At 34.0% G+C, this 15,779-nt stretch overlaps 1 protein-coding gene across 7 annotated transcripts in view; it reads left to right on the forward strand.

Annotated features, from left to right (window-relative positions):
• Lmo3 (LIM domain only 3) overlaps positions 1-12,775 on the forward strand; it is a 59,803-nt gene extending 47,028 nt beyond the window's left edge. For all 7 annotated transcript variants that reach the window (XM_021259142.2, XM_004845809.3, XM_004845813.3 and 4 more), the window contains 2 exons: positions 982-1,107; positions 9,912-12,775. In XM_021259142.2, the coding sequence (XP_021114801.1) occupies positions 982-1,107; positions 9,912-10,017 (232 nt within the window). In that variant the 3' untranslated portion in view covers positions 10,018-12,775. The remainder of the gene's footprint in view (positions 1-981; positions 1,108-9,911) is intronic.
• Positions 12,776-15,779: the final 3,004 nt, after the last annotated feature.

A 15,779-nucleotide genomic window follows, 5' to 3' on the forward strand; every position in this document is an offset into this window, starting at 1 on the left:
CTGCTTTTAATTTGTTCTTTCCCATGAGAGCCATTATATTTTTCTCCTGTCAGCCTGATGCTAGAGAAAAAAGAAAACTGGCAGATGTGGTGTTTTTCATCTAGTTTGCTCCCTAGTTACAAAGTGCATTAACTACTACGCACAAAATATTACTTGTAATGATTCTTCACCACCATTAACAACTTTAAGGGGACTTGTTTAAATATTGCCAATGCAAATGGAATAAAATATTTTTTCTTTTTATTATGAAGTGATAAGACATTTTATTGAGCACTGTTTTTAGATCATTACAATAATATTTTCAGATATCTACAGAAAATTGGATTTTAAAAAAATATTTTCTTTCTGGACAAGTCCAATGGTTCTAACAGTATATTATGCTTCAGCCCCTGATCTAGCTATATAGTTTACAGCCTCATTTACTTTAATATGCTACCTGAATAACATAATCATAGCTGTAGCTATGGTACAGGGCCAAAAGGTTCATGCACCTCTGTATTTTTTTTTTTTTACTACTTAAACGGCTTGTTCATAAACGTATTTTAATAATAATGGCAAACCTTTTAGTATCTAGATGTTAAAAAACAGCGAGTTGTTCAAATGGGTTCCTTTTCCAACTAAAATGTTTAACATATAATGTTAAGATCAAAGTTACATTGCTTTTGTATTTATTGTATATGCTAACAGGTACATTTTTGCTGTAAATTCACCCTTGTTGACTTCTATTTGTCTGCAGTTATATAAGCTTCCTGATGTATTTGCTTTTACCTTTGCTTTTCAAACACGATGTGATTTTCATCAAGAAGTGTCAACCGAGGATGTATTGCAGAAGAATATTTATATATACACCTAGGATGAAGCACACTTGTGTACATCGTAAGGCATTGTGTATCGATAGCTTTACAGGGAATATTAATGTCTTCTCTATGCACAATCTCAGATTTCCTGGAGTTTGAAGAAAAGCATGTTTTTTTGTTTTAGGCTCTTCGGTGTAACAGGAAACTGCGCGGCCTGTAGTAAGCTCATCCCTGCCTTTGAGATGGTGATGAGAGCCAAGGACAACGTCTACCACCTGGACTGCTTCGCCTGTCAGCTTTGTAATCAGAGGTGAGTAGGTTTCTTTCCGGCTTCTCAAAAATGGAAAACCTCTTCGTGTTGGTATTGATTTAATAGGTGACAACGATACGGGGATACTTCACTTAAGTGGTAATTAATCTCAGGATTTTTTTTGTTTTTTGCAAAAATGCCGTCACTGCCTGAAAAAGGCATGAAAATGGAAGGTCTTACGACCAACTTGCAAAGAAATGCATCCTGTAAGAGCATGTGCTGAATCGAGGAATACTTACGTTAACTTCGGGGCTTATTATTTCTTATTCTTTTTATTGTTTTTCCATCTTTTTAAGAGTTAGTTTAAAATATCTTTACTCTTTTGTGTTACTTTTGTGAGCAAGCAAATGGGCACTCAAGAAAATATACCAGAATTTGTAATGGGTATTTTGTTTCCATCTAATTTATTATATTTATAGCTTCCCTTTATCTTGATATCTTCTCTGAAATTTTAACCGTGTTCTATATGTACTTTTTAAATTGTCTCAAATCTCTTTGGGGACAGGACCAAATAGAGCTAATAATGAACAATTAACAGCATTGGAAAGCAGCAACGGAAAGAATTTTGCACAATGAATCTAGAATCCTAAATTCTAATATGGGCCCTGTCACAAATTGTCTGTGTGACCTTAAGTCAGCCAGTCTACCTTTCCTGGCCTCATTTTTCTTTATTTGTAATGTAATGAGAGGCCGGAGATGTAGCTCAGCAATGCAGCACCTGTCTGGTAAGTGCAAGGCCCTGAGTTCGATTTCTGATACAAAAAGAAAGAAAGAAAGAAAGAAAGAAAGAAAGAAAGAAAGAAAGAAAGAAAGAAAGAAAGAAAGAAAGAAAACAGTAATGTAAGAGCTGAATTAGTCAATTTCAGAATTTTTTCAACTCAAAAGAATTTGACTTTTTTTCCTTATTAAAAGTTATACTTTTATTTCCAGAGAGGTATATACTCTCTCATGTGATAAATCCAGAGAATTTAGAACATTAAAATAAATATATAGTAAAAATATAATACTTAAAAATTATATACTTAATAAATTTTAATGAAGGTAGAATCTCTGAAAACACAGAAACATAGTATATAACCAGTAAATATTAGTTCCATCAAGTTTGTGTGATTTCCCCTAGAAAGTCCTGGTCAATGCAAAGATTTTTTTAAAAAACAAGGTCCTGTAGAATAGTAAAGAAGATCATGCATCTAGGAAGAACTAGATTCAAATTCCAGCCCTGCCATGTATTAGCTGTGTGATCTTGGGGATGTTGTTCTGAGTTTGTTTTCTATATCCACAAAATAGAAATCCTAATACTTGCAAAGTTTGAAAATTAAATAAAATAAATTATATCAAGTACTAGGAATACAGTAAGTTTTTGAAACTTTCATGTTTATAATATACTTTGATTAAATTCTACTACACGGATTTGACTTTTCTAAAAGATAAATATCTCAGTAGTACCTCTTGCCAAATGTAAAAGCTTAGAATGTGGCCCAATATACTCTGTGATGTCACCTTTACCTGTATAATAAGAAATAATCTTCAATACTGATTCTTCCCAGCAAATGTTTGGAATCAAAGTAACAAATGCATTTTGTTTCTAGTGAGAATATAGATATACAGATGCAAATATCCACAGACCCATACAGACACATTTATATACATGGGTACAATGTTCATTTTAAAGGTGTATTAGTATAAATTTAGAATAACTTATTTTATTTGCTGCATTGAATCACTATTAACAGCCACTAATATCAGTTATATTTATGCAATAATAATTTTTACTGCTGTTCTACTTATAAAAGCTTCCATATTCACAAGAGCAAATTTAGAAAATAAAAAACAATAAAGAACAGTATTATCCCATATCTCACTATTCTGAAAGAAGATATGTTAATATTTCAGTGTTTAGGCAACTATAATTTTTTCTATTATTTCTATTATCATACATACTATCTACTTTATATTATTCCCATGTTTAAGCAGGTTTTTTAAAAAAAGTAACAGAAAAGAATCTTAGTGTTTGAAGTATGGACTTTCTTATTTATTTTAAATTCCTTTTTTACCATCATTTAAAATTCTTTCAAAGTATTTTAAGCTATCTTGTGTTCAGGTTTACAGCTGTACCATTGCATATTATAGCACTCTTCTGTTATCTGATGTGTAAGTTGTTTCTTCAGAAGTTTTTATATTATCAATCTAATACAGCTTCTATAAACAAATCCTCAAATCATGTCCAGATAAATTCACAGGAGGATAATCAATTAGACAAAGAGCACAACAGTTTGAAGGCTTATGTTACACGTTGCTAAAATGTTCTCCCCAAAAGTTATGCCAATTTTCTCACACTGAAAACTACTAATTCCCTCTCACATGCTCTAACACTGGAAATTATTATTATTTTTTTTGGTACCAGGGATCGAACTCGGGTCCTTCCGTTTGCAAGGCAGGTGGCGGAACCACTGAGCTAAATCCCCAGCCTGAAATTATTTTTAGAGAAATTCTTTTCACTTTTAGGGATGAAAGTTGGTACCTCATTATAGTTTTTAATTGGTATTTATTTGCTTACTAGTGGCCTCTAGTATTTCTTCTGTTAGAGAACTGCCTATTTATGCCCTTTGCCCATTTTTCTGTTAGGGAAGGTTTACCTGTTTTATCTATGTTCTACACAGAAAATGAAAACATCATTCAAGTGCTAAACTCAGCCTAAATTCGATTATGATGCAAAGTAATTGTAGGTGGTTAATACTATTTACAAATCGTCTATCAATTTTATTTCCCCGTTGAAATAAAAAGTTGCATTCACAATTAAGTCTGTCTCCTTAGAAGAACTTAGTCAAGTAAGACAAATACTCCTAAATTTTGGCTCTAAAACTGTTCACATTCTTATTGCTGCAAAATACTGTTCTAGTATCATTATTAAAGTACCTAATATATTTCTGTGTTCGCTTCATTTATTACATGCCATAATGGGCTGCATATCTTTGGTGCTGGTTATGCACAATTAGCACTTAGTTATTGTCTTGTCACTTCAGCCCCTGCAAGACAAACTTCTTTAATGCAAGAAGTCAACTAATCTTTGTCAAGCAAAGCAGACAAATTCTGTTACCTTGAATACAGAAAGCTTTCAACATAGGAGATTCTCCTGCTCTGTCATTTGTGGGGGCAGTTTCTTAGCAATTTCATATCCCACACAGCCCTATGCTTTCTGCACCCAAATCATTTTCTCAGTATCGCACTTTTCCAAAGAAAGCATAAGGGAAATTGGTAATCTACAGCCGTTTTCTCTCAAGTAAACTTTACTGGCATCTGAAATTGGGGAATTGTCAATATTTCTGACTTTATTCAGCCTTTTAACTTTTAAAATCAAAATATCGTTAGGGTCCAAAGCACTTCTGAATGTTTAAAACAACAACAACAACCAACTTTAAGAATTTACTGCCCTTTCCATAGATCTTTGACTTTTTAGTGGGTTATGACTAAACATGGGAATCCTAGATTTAAAACATTAAGGCTTTTCTATTTTAAAAAGAAACCAGAGAAGAATTATTTTGAGCTTCTCTTGTGAAAATTTATGTGATTTAAAATTGGGAAAAGTCTGTAAAATGGGTTCATTTTTTAAAAGGTGAATAAGTCTCTCCTCCTTGGAAAACTCAGTAACAATAAGTAATGGCTGCACTGTTGGAATAACGGTGGGGGAAAATATGTAATTTGTAATGAAATTTGGGGAGCCAAATACGTAGCACTACATACTGTTTTGTTTTCTTTTATAAAGCATAGAAACACTATGCTGGGCCCTGTGGAAGTTGAGTAGATAAAATCCAGTTTCTTTCCTTTTTTTCGTCTGATCAGAGCCATGGGAGAAGCAAAGACTTATAGATCATACATCTACATTGAGGGAAGACAGCATCATCCTGGAGTTTGGGGATGCATCAAAGTGCTGATAGATATGCTGAGTTTAAGACAAAATTCCCTAGGACTGGGTGGGTAGAGGCAGTGGGTGTGACAAGGACTGGGAAGGATGAGGGGGCTGGAGACAAGAGGTTTCCAGGCAGATAGCACAGCATGCCCAGGGGTGGAGATGGCAGAGTGAGAGAGTTGCTCAGGCAATGAGAAGCAGCTGAGAATGCTGAGATTACTAGTTCAGAAGGGATGTAAAGCCATGGCTAAGAGGAGATGAAGCGGTAAAGGGAGGATGTCACTGATGAAAGACAATATAAATACAAATTTAAATTATTTATCTAAAATACATCTGCTACTTAAAACTCTTGTGTTCTGAAATAAAAGTATCAACTAACATCTATGGACTGCACATCAACCTTAAGTTGTAGGACATTTATGGTGGTACTGCAGAGGGTTCAAAAGAAATATGATTCACTGGAATTCACCTCAGCTGTGCAGATTGCGAAACCTGTTACACATTGATGAGAAAGTTTGAAATGACAAGGTAAATGATATGCCAAAAAATACCTGCTTTAGGAAAGATCAGAAGATCAGGAAATATTAATGGAGGGAATGGAAACTAAGGAATTTGTATAATTTAAGTAGATAGAAAAAATGAGAAATGTTCTTGTCTAGGAAACAGTGTACATAATCTTTTTTATTAATAAAAAGCTTATCATTAATAAAACAGAAATTTCTCATATAGTGCTAACTATATAAAGGCACTATTCATAGTGTTTACATAAACTAACTCATTTAATTCTCGAAATCACCCATATCCAGGGACTGTTAGTGGCCTAATAAGCAAACTATCATACAGAAAAATTTAAGTAACTTGCCCGAGAATACACAGCTAGGAGTTAGAAGACTCAAGATTTGAGCCTGCAAAATGAGGCTTTACCCTTTGGACTCAAGCTTGTTTCTGTGGAGGTATCTTATTTCCTGATGAAGAGAATATAAATGTGAGAGCTATCACAGAGTTACAGTGAGGTTGATTTTAAATAATTTACAAGTTTATGGCTAATGTTAGGAAGGAGATACAGAATGAAACTGGACTATCAGTGGGGAAAAGACAGTGAATTTGCTCACAAGCATTATAGGGATAGAAAAAGTGTATAACTTGTGCCTCTTACTGAAAATGTATCATTAATGTATTTATACCATCCTCTGGCCATCTCTATTTTACTATATATAAATGTATTAATATGTGTTTTAGAATATATATAAGTTATATAAACCTGAAAATTAGCTTTTCTTACAAAATCACAGTGATAGATTATTTTGTTAAACATGTAATATCTACATAGCTATTTCTCTAATATCCTCATGTTTACATTTGGAGCTTTTTAAAGAAGCGAGTGCCAATCTTAATTGCATAGCAATCATAATCTGTTCTTAACCATACCTGTCAAAGTTTTTTCTTTTTTCTAGTTATATGTGTGAGACACTCTTAACCATGTTCTGTTTCACCTGGACCTTTAAGTTTAAATGGAAAAGCACATAAAATGTACTGTATAGTTGACAGCATATTAGCAAAAATATTTTAAGTAGGACTATTTTAGATAAATATATTCCCCCTTCTCTCAATAGAGAAATTTGTCTGAAAACTGTTCGTGAGATGTGCATGAGATCTCTCACATCTTATTGAATAGTTGGCAGACTTTGTAAAAGTTATCCCAATAAATAATAATAATAATATAGAAGCTTGTGTAACTGTTCAACCTTCACATTATGCTTGTAGTCTATATGCTTTACTGCCCATACGTAAAAGCGTGAGTCTTGAATCCAAAGTGGCTTGGGTTATTTTTCTTCCTCTTCTACATATAATCAAGGTATAGAACATTGGACAAATTTTTTAAAATTCTGCAGGGAAGTCTCAGATTTTTCTTCTGCAAAAGGCAGTGGTAATACTTTCTAGTTTGGATGTAAGGAATAATATATATAATATATATATGGTGATGAAAACATGGGATGAATATTTAAATTTTTAAAAAACATATTACAGTACAAGATGCATTGCCATTATTCCCCTCTCAAAATGCTCCCTCTCACCTGGAGCACACTCATCCCTTCATCCCTGCCACTTCCTGAAGCAGCTCTGAAGTGCTCTTCTTGCCCAGTCCTGGCTGCCTCCATGGCCTGTACTAGCTCAGCACGTTTCTCTTTCATGGCCATTTTAACTTTAGGGATGAGCCAGAAGTTACACGGTGCTAGGTCTGGTGAAGAAGGTGGATGAAGACATACCATAACGTTTTCATTTGACAGAAATCACCATAAATGTTTTTAATCAATTCAGGACATTAAGTTAGCCACAAAGAGACACTCCCAGAGAACTCCCAGAACCACTTCAGAAAGTGAGAAAAATGATTGAATAAGTGTGTTTGAAGTGAAGGGGAGTACTTTCAAGGGCATTGATTAATGGCAATGCATCTGTTACAACATTTTAAAAAAAGTTTGTTTAAACATTCACTGTATTTTTTATCACACTTCATACATATTTAGAGTTAGCACATGGTAAGCAATTTACAAAAGGTGGCTAATTTACCTATATTCCAATCATTGTGGTAAGATTTTACGTATTTCATTTCTATTCTTTGCTATACACTTACAAAAATGACTGACATTACTGACAAGAAAAATTGAAGTTTCATCTTCAGTTTTCACAGGTGGAAGGCTGGGATTTGAACCATTTTCATTGCAATACACCTCTCTGCCTTTCATGTACTTTTTGTTTGAACCTCTCTACACCCCAGTGCTATGTTTCTCTTGTAGGGAAAGCGTGAAGTATAGTGACAGGGCTGGGGCCAGATTCCCCAGCTGTTGGTTCTATACTCTCTCACTATAATTGCCTGGAACTTATGCATGTACAAATAGAAATGTTCTAAATTTCGGACGAAGCCTCTAAAAGTAAGAAAAAAATGGCAGGACATGTTGACATGACAGAAAACCATTTTTATTTGATGACTAATGGAATTCAGAGATTTGATAACAAATTAAAGCAAAATTTAAAACAATATAACGATAAAAGAGTATTTTCAGATTAGTTGTTTGTTAAGAAAAATGATTCAGTAACATCAACTTTTGAACACACAAGTGTTTTATTAAATCTATTTTTGATGTTTTTTATTTCCTGTTAGTTGAAATTAACAGTAAAGTTAACTGATGATTTTGAACAGTATGCTATATACTGTCTTATATAATTCCAAATAAAAGAGAAATATATAATTTGGCTACTGCAGCCAGTCCAACATTACGAATATTTTCATTTATTCAACATTTCTTAGTGATGGGGATTACAAACACTGGTTTATTCAATCGCAACTTTTTAAATGCAACATTTAAAGCACATGTGTGCGACTAATACAAAGAAAATACACATAAAGCTCCAAACTTAAATGTTTATTGTGTCCAATAGCCTTGACCAGGAGCAACTCCTGGATTTCAAGATCAGTGCATACACTGTACTTTCAATCAACAACAACAGCAGGCAGTAATCCAGGGGAAAAAGGTAAATTCCACAAATAAACAGACCAATTTTCCTTTAAGAGGAAAGCTAATTCTTTTCAATCTACTTTTTTTATTACACTATTTCCCCCTCTATCTACTTAACTAGTATAAGGATAAATTTCCAAAGCTACCCAGTTGGAAAATAAATAGGTTCACTGTTTGCCTAGCATTCCAATCTTTGCAAATGTAAATCAGTCCAACTGCTATTCCCTTAAACCTTCAACTTCACAAAACATTAAAGGGTGGCTTTCATTGCACAATTTAATCTATCCACCACGATTTCTGCCTGAACATCATTCGAAATTGACTATCTGATAAAGAGAGACCACTATCAAAGATCAGCTAGGTCAACTTGTATAATTACAAGGAGTTTTACTGGGTCAAGTCTACCAAACACCACTGTTTGAAGGTTAAATTGTTACAATTAAATGTATATACAGATCTTCCCAGAGTTACTATATTGTTAAATGTACTGGAAACAGCACAAGCATTTATTTCTGACCTTAATTGTGTCCAAAGAGTCACCCATTGGAAATTATACAAAAAGACTATTTATTAAAAACACTACAATCTTCCACATTAAACAATGCTTTATAAACTAAAATGCATAATTAACTGCAGGAGACTATTTTTATTTATCGTCCATATTAACTAGTTCATACAGCTTACTTCCTTGGGTTTAATTGGAAAAGATCCAAGAAATGACATCTATTATTTAATAGTTGGTGAATCTGTCCCAAACAAAGGAAAGGATTTGAGCTCTTCTTCTTAGTTGGATCTAAAGCAGGCTTCCCTTCAGAGTGAGCACTTCCAAATTACTAGAACTCAGATTCATTTTAACAACAGAGTAAAAGGAGTTTTTAAGTGGAACATTTTAGAATTGGCTGTTTTCTAATCATTTGCTTCATTTGAATGTCTTCTACAATTGTATTAAATGGGTAAATGGCCAGTGATGAAATCTTTCATAATCACAGCAGAGAAATATAATTACCATTCTTTGTTTTATTTTATTGCTTGTAAATAAAGGTCTGTTCTTTTATTTTTTTTCTCTCTCCAATGTAGTGAAAGAAAGAAAGAGAAGGAAAAAAGGAAAGACATAAAGAAAGCAAATCAACCTTGGTGCCCCCAAGGTGTTTACCTTGATGTTCCTACAGTTTTTATATATAACGGTGGAATTTCAAATGTTGTATGCAATGTTTCATTAAATGAACTGACTGGTTTTGATTTTGATAATGAAGGCCACTTCCTAAGCCAAGCTTTCACATTGGGGAAATTACCATGGGAAACTCTTATTAGGAAAATAAGTCTTCAAATCTATAGATCTGAGTGAAATAGTCTTAACACACCTTATTTTTTAATATTTTCAGATTTTGTGTTGGAGACAAATTTTTCTTAAAGAATAACATGATCCTTTGCCAGACAGACTACGAGGAAGGCTTAATGAAAGAAGGTTACGCACCCCAGGTTCGCTGATCTATCAACATCACCCCATTAAGAATACAAAGCACTACATTCTTTTATCTTTTTTGCTCCTCATGTATATAAGAATTGACACCGGAACCTACTGAATAGCGTAGATATAGGGAAACAGGATGGTTATATGGAATAAAAGGCGGACTGCATCTGTATGTAGTGAAATTGCCCCAGTTCAGAGTTGAATGTTTATTATTAAAGAAAAAAAGTAATGTACATATTGCTGGATTTTTTTGCTTGCTATTCGTTTTTGTGTCACTTGGCATGAGATGTTTATTTTGGACTATTGTATATAATGTATTGTAATATTTGAAGCACAAATGTAATACAGTTTTATTGTGTTACCATTTGTGTTCTGTTTGCTTCTTTGTATTGTTGCATTTAGTACAATCAGTGTTTAAACTTACTATATATTTATGCTTTCTGTATCTACCAGCTATTTTAAATGAGCTGTAACTTTCTAGTAAAGAATTAAAGAGCAAATCTCACTAATGATACACAGATAGATAAAGCAAGTCTATCAACATTTAAAAATACTAAAAAATAAAGACACACAAAGCATTTTAGGGACATCCACTACTTTTTGCCACTACGATTTAGAGTCTATCAGTGTTCTCATTATAACCCCCTATTTTCAGGGGGTTAAAAATCAGCTTTAAAAAATACATAAAAATTCATCTTAAAGCACTTTTATTTTATACCAACATGAAAAGTGCCATTTTTAGAATATCTTTAAAGCTTAACAGTTATCCTCTTAATATCATTTGTGTGCTATTTACCTATTGAAGAGCTTTAGTTTTTTCGGCTACACCACCTATGTGAACTAGTGCCTTTGGGTATCATGTAAAATTTTTCCAAAAGGTTACTTTAAAAAATGTTACCAGAACTAGGAGATAATTTTAAAATGACACATTAAATTTCCTGCATAAATGTTGCCTGGATTTTTTCCCAGGAGCTAAGGTTTTAATAACTTTATTGCTTAGTGAATTTATGGCACTGAAAAGATCTGAGTGTGAATCTACTGAAGTCATAATAACGCACATTGAAGCTAAGATGGTGCTTGAGTAGTGTGGTCACGGCAACACGATGCTTGTAGAATCTTCTAGAAGAAAAGAAACGAAGGGACTGATTACAAGCTGAGAATTGATGATTATCTATTTTTCTGTATTTACTTCCGATTTATTTTAATGTTCAGAAATGAACCCTTGGAGTTTGATATGTTGTCCCTTCTCATTGCTCTTATTACCAATTCAGAATATATTACACTTAGGCTGAAATTCTGTCATTCCATTTTTGGAAGGTGAAATATTATCCCCTTACCTAAATGATAGCTGATAAAGAAGAAAGCTCTAGAAATAGAAATTATGGAAAGTGATTATTTAAGTATCAAGAAAAATAAAGAGAGAATGTGATCACCTCTTCCAGTTGCTCACACTCGGCCACTGCTCCTGAGGGTGGAACTTCTTAACAAACCGAACCCTAAACAGTCACTATGGATTATATTTTTCTACAGCAAACACGGTGCTGTGGGTTTTCCTTTTCTTTAGTTTTTTCTTCATCATTTAGGAAACATTATTTCTCACTGTTATTTGCATACTTACTTATCCTGCCGGCCAATGTATGCATTACACAGGAAAATTAAATGTTATCACTAAATTTTTGGTTTGGGGGCAAAATATAAAGCTGGAAATAATGCTGGTGTAAATTTGAGTTGTTTTACAAACAAAGCTTTATGTTGAACATGCATGTGAATCTGAATATTGCCTCTTATTTTTAAGAAAATGGTTCTGTGAGAAGTGAATGACATGTATTTTTACAAATGCTTCCTGGTTAAGAGTGTTGAAGTCACATGTCTCCAAAATTTGAGATATACTGAAGAAAGAATTTTAAAGCTAGCCATTTGGGTTCATAAAGCAATTATTATTTTACCCTTAGAGCCTTACACTTGTTTCATGAAGATGTATGACTTGCATAGCCAAAAACAGACAAAACAAAACAAAAGTCAAGGGGAGAAAAAAAAAACAACAAAGAAGTGATTTCTTATAACAGAGCTCTGTTAGTCCACAGTAACAGTTGTTTGACATTCATAGGAATGGAAACTTTGTCAGTATCTTTTTCAAATGACCTTTTTAAAGTTTAAGTGGTTTTGCATATATTTGTCAATACATAAAAAAAATCCTTGTAAATTAGGAATAAAATTTTCTCAGCTTCCTGAAGCTGCTCAACTATCCTTGCCACCTCAAGTCCGAACAAGATTTTCACAATTACTCCTTTTGTTTAATCCTTGGGGGATTCATTTTAATACTTTTTACTCCCAACAAAATTACTCACCTGGATTAAAGATTAAGCCTTAATCTGTTCGGATTACCTTTAATCTCCATGGAATTGTGAGACAAGACAGCCCTAGTTTTTCAGCTGTAGGCTATTTTACAGCTAATTGCCCATAAATAGTAGCATTTTGACCTGAAATACTGAGTTAATTGTCTTGACAACTCAGAGCCCCTCAATTGCTGTCAACTTTCCCCTTTGTGTCGTGCAGCCCTGACGTCACTGAGCCTGTCATCCTGTGCTCCAGAAGGAAGTGGAGGAGCTCAGATTTCTCAAGCAAAGAAAGCCCCTCCCTCCCTTGCTTTTATACAGGCTGCTCCTGTTGAACGACTGGGTATCTCCAGTCCACCATCGTGCTGAGTCTAAAAGCTGACCTGTGTTTGTAATTTCACTTTCATCTTGCTTAATAAATATCTGCTGGCTTCTTTCATTCACTTTTTAATATTTGGATTTATGTTTTTCATAAAAGGGGTGTTCTGCTACTTGATTGCACTCAACTGGCAAAATGGAAAATGAGGTCTAGAAAGTCTACGAAAACAGGAAAAACAAAGTGTGTAAGAGCACCGGCTTTCTAGAGGTGAACCCCAGCAAGCACATGGACAGGGCACCTTTCTCCAAATACTGGAGTATGTTTCAGGGATCTGAGATAGGTGGCGCATTTACTTCTGTGGAGAAGTTGAAACTGTTACCAAGGATCGTAGCAATTGCTGGGTATCATTTTTGCACATTTATACGAATTTTCAGTGATCTTTCTGAAAGCAACTGAGTTACTGTCATCAGACTAAATTTGAAATTTCCTATTTCCTGTATAATGAATGAAAACAAAAAACTTAATCCCACATTTTCAAGAGAGACATGGTATGCCTTAATTGAAACAGGGTGGTGAAAATTATATCTGTAGCAAAACATACACAAGTGGTTTCATTTTAACTATCACTTTAGGCAAACCACTCTCGGAATAATCACTTAAACAATTTCATAGAAATGATATAGGCCAACCATGTTTAGTGTTCACTTCAGTAAGTTGCAAAAACAATCTACGTGTTTATTGTAATAGGCCATTAGCACAGAATACAATTTTAGCAAAAGTCTCTCAATCATTACTTTTTCTTAAAAACACCATTACAGATGTTTTTAAAAATGGGATTTTTAATGCACTTTAGCAAAATAGAAGGCAAAGGATTGATAGAGCCATTATTTCAATTGACATTTATTGAGCTCCTACTATGTGACAGGACTTTTCCTGAACACAGACACCTACAGACACAAGTGGGGTATTTCATACATCCAGTAACTTTAATGTGTCTTTGGATCACTTAAGTCATCACAACTGTGCTAATAATGAGCACACAAATATGAGCACTATCTTATACCTATTCAACATGTCATTAGTATAGAAGCCCCAGAAAATATCTCAAGTCATCAATGTGTTCGGAGAATTATCTCACACAAATTACTCATTAACTCAATAGCACATAATAAAAAAGAACATCAATTAATTAATGAGTCACCCTCAGATTGCTATGATTACAATAGGGCTCTGTTGAAACAGCGGTTATAAATGGAGCTGCCTCTCTTTGTTCATTGTTTGCAATTGGCTCATTATTTGCCTGAAACCAGTGTCATATTTAACACTTGCCTGTACGTAATTGTGTGATTAGTATCATAAATAAAGAATTTTGAAAGTCTACTGTTTATAAGACCTCAGGGGAAAAAAACCCCTCATTTTTACCACAGCCTCCTTTGAAGACAGGCTATTAGAAGGGTGTTATCTTTCTAAGAGGTATAGTTCTACATTTATAATAAAAATATAAGACTGGCATATTGAGCACTAGAAGAATTATCTGCTAAAATACCTACAGGTAAATTTTACAATTCTTTTATACACATATGACTTAATTTCAGTAACATTGTGAAGACTAAAATATGTACGATCAATGCCAATTTTACTAATGATTTGTTCCCCTCAGAAGGGCACTTGGGGTGAGCTGGGTTAGGGTTGCTTTGTGGGGACTGACAGCAATAGGGGAAGGGATTAAAAGAAATACAAACGTTACACACAAAGTCTCTAAGTAAACTTTCCCAACTATCTGGTAAATGCCATTTCAGTAAGCATGTAGAATAATTATAACAGTTCCCTTAGGTAGGTAGGAAACATCTGTCGGTAACACATAGCAGGTGTTAACAATTACACATACTGAACTTTTAAAAAATGTTTTTAATTAAAAGAATTCTGTTTTATTGGAAGAAAACTATGTTAAATTCAAAGATAGTCCTGTTTTATATGTCCAGATCACATAATGCACAAAATTGCAAAGCCCAGATCATCTTGGATCATCTAGGTTTTGTGTTTGGTTCAGATCACTGCAATCAGAAATGAATTATAATTCATTGCACTTTTTCCACAATTGGTATTCTGAGCTGAGGAGCTGAATACTCAGGAAATTGGTAGAGTAGAGCTGATAACAGAATATTTTGGGTTTATGGGCAAGGTAGTTGCCATTAACTATACCAAATTGAGCAGACACAGTACAAGGAAAGATGAGAGTGAGACTTTCAGATAATAGATAAACAATGCTTTTTTTTTTTTTTTTAACACTGCCCCGGAGGGACTTTAAATCACCTAGAGTAAACAGTGCTTTTATAACATGGAATCTTACCATACGACCCATCTTCAATAGCTTTTAATAATGATAACACATTTACTGAACACTTGCCATCTATCGAGTAACTTTCTACACCCTTAGTATTTGCACAATAGCCCATGACATAGGTATCATTACCTCTATTCTACTGATTTTTAAATTTTGAGCTTTGTTTTTGAGATAGGGAAATGGTCATACCATGTTGCCCAGACTGGTTTTCAACTTGTATTCTCAAGTGATCTTTTCACTTCAGCTAGGACTAAAAATATGTGCAACCACGCTTGGCTTTCCTGATTTTAAATAAGAGCATTGATAGGTCATTTAACCTGCCAGAGGCCAAGTGAGGAGGTGGACTTGAGATAGTAGGTAGTGAACTTGAGGTTTAAACACAAGTTTACTGGGTCTTCACCACTCTACTAATATCATTTGTTATAAGGTTGTCATTATTATTATCATTATTGATTTGGTAGTCTCTGGGAATAGCCAAGAGCTAGAAGGAGTTGTCTATGCTTAAGAAAAATTGCAAACACTTCAGAGTTAATGTCATCATTTAAAAAATGGGATCATGATCATCTTTTCCAAGGTGCAATCTGTTTGAGATTTCCTCTTTGCAACCAAGCCATAAAGGTTATTTGTTTGCACTGCTAAATCCAGGATACCAAGAATAGAGGATCCTTTAGTTCAGCAGTTTGGAAAACAGTAAATGGGAATAGACTGCTATAATTCTCCACGTCAGGCCAAACATGCTATAGTGAGGTGAGACTAGATGGATCTCCAAAATCAAGATGG

This window comes from Heterocephalus glaber, unplaced genomic scaffold, assembly GCF_053883595.1.
Source record: "Heterocephalus glaber isolate CG9 unplaced genomic scaffold, H.glaber_assembly_v1.0 deba00001444, whole genome shotgun sequence".
NCBI classification, from domain to species: Eukaryota; Metazoa; Chordata; class Mammalia; order Rodentia; family Bathyergidae; genus Heterocephalus; species Heterocephalus glaber.